The 1,709-nt window shown below is 54.5% G+C and overlaps 1 protein-coding gene across 1 annotated transcript in view; it reads right to left on the bottom strand.

Moving 5' to 3' along the window:
* The window catches only part of TCF4 (transcription factor 4), a gene marked incomplete in the record, with an annotated part of 169,706 nt that overhangs the window by 153,925 nt on the left and 14,072 nt on the right, over positions 1 to 1,709 (bottom strand). The window contains 1 exon segment of the mRNA XM_021381652.1: positions 388 to 460. Within this exon segment, the coding sequence (XP_021237327.1) occupies positions 388 to 460 (73 nt within the window).

Consider the following 1,709-nt stretch of genomic DNA (forward strand, 5'->3'; position numbering starts at 1 on the left):
CACCTTGAACGATGACACAGAGCAGTGATTTTAAAAAAAAATCATAAATCAATGGAAACACTGCGAAAATGCCTCGTGGAAATAGCAATGATAAAAAAAAAAAAAACAAAAAAAAAAAACCAACAACAAAAAACTTAAACTAGCTCACCTTGAACGATGACACAGAGCAGTGATTTTAAAAAAAAAATCATAAATCAATGGAAACACTGCGAAAATGCCTCGTGGAAATAGCAATGATAATACTAAGAGTAATAACAGGAAGAATTCCGCCCTCGTCGGAATGGATCTGCGCCCCAGAAGAGATTACCACAACCACAACAAAGGTAATGCCTATGGATAAATAACAGAGAGCATCGCAGCCGCGCACTGAACAAAACCGGTACGTACTTGAGCCAGAAAAATGTCCACTCGCCAAGGAAGTTGGTCCATTTTTGCCACTGCTCACGGGAGGTGAAAACATCTAAAAAAAAGAAAACGACAGAAAAGCAACACAGAGACATTACTACAGGAACAGCGCTGTCAGCCAAAGTTCCTCCGCTGCAAACTCTGCCCAGCCCTGGGGACAGCCCCAGCACGGTGCCCCCGGGCTCCGCACCCCCAGCTCTACCCCAGGAAAATGCACGGCAGCCCCGTGCCGGGCTCGCTCCCCCCTCTCCTCGCCGGCTGAGGAAGGCGAAAAAAGTTTGTGTGGCAAAACCTTGGCCATAAAGGTAGCAGCGTCCATCCGCAGCCCGCTTTAGGGTTCGCCTGTCATCCGTGTGCCCAAATAATGACCGTGCAAAGTGCCACCTGCCCTAAATCCTCATTCCGTCTCTAAGAGGAGCGCAGTCTGAGCGCGCCGCTCCCTCTCCCTCTCTCTCTCACCCTCTCTCTCGCTTGCATTTATTTCGACCCTAATTGGTTTCTCTCTTCCTCGACGTGTCTGGTGGGTAACACGCACCTTCCCTGAGTCAGAGCCTGCAAAAAGCCAGGGAACAAATGGAAAAAGTGCACCGAGCGACGAGGGGGCTGCCAGGCTGCCTGGGGCTGCGCTTCCCGGCCCGACTTCCCAAAGCCATTCCTCCGGAGCGCAGCGCAGCGCGGAGCGGAGCGGAGCGGCAGCCGCAGCCCCAGCGAGGAGGAGCCGCGCTCAGCGCCACGCGCGCATCCCGCGGCCAACCCGCGGCCCCTGCGGGAAGGGACGAGCGCTGGAAGGGAGGGATGGGCGGCGGGGGAAGGAAGGGCCGGGGGGGGCTCGCGGGGCCGGGCAGGAGCCCCCGAGCTCGGGGAGAGGTGCCGGGGAAAACTTTCAGCTGAGGCGGTCACGGATTTCCTCGCACTTCCCACGTGCCGAAAAAACCGAAGCAAGGGAAGAACCGAAAGCGGAATATCGGGAACTCATTAGGCACCCATTAAAGTCCCCGCGCCAACGACGCCGTGCGATGGGAACGGAGGTCGGCGCCGGGCAGCGACGAGAAGCGCTCGCGTTTTTGGGGCGTCTCTTCTCGGTCAAAATCGCTCTCGGCATCCGAGACGCTCAGATCGGCCGCGCACACCGTCGCGTTCCCCATCGCAGACAAGAAAAACGCCTGATTCGGGTTCGGTTTTTTTAAGCGGAAAGGTATTTACCGTGGCTGTAGCTGCCGATTAAAAATTACCCAATGCGCTCCGATCGCACTTCGGTTGGGTTTGGGTTGGCTTTTTTTTTTTTTTTTTTTTTTTTTTTTTTT

This window comes from Numida meleagris, chromosome Z (genome assembly GCF_002078875.1).
Source record: "Numida meleagris isolate 19003 breed g44 Domestic line chromosome Z, NumMel1.0, whole genome shotgun sequence".
NCBI classification, from domain to species: domain Eukaryota; kingdom Metazoa; phylum Chordata; class Aves; order Galliformes; family Numididae; genus Numida; species Numida meleagris.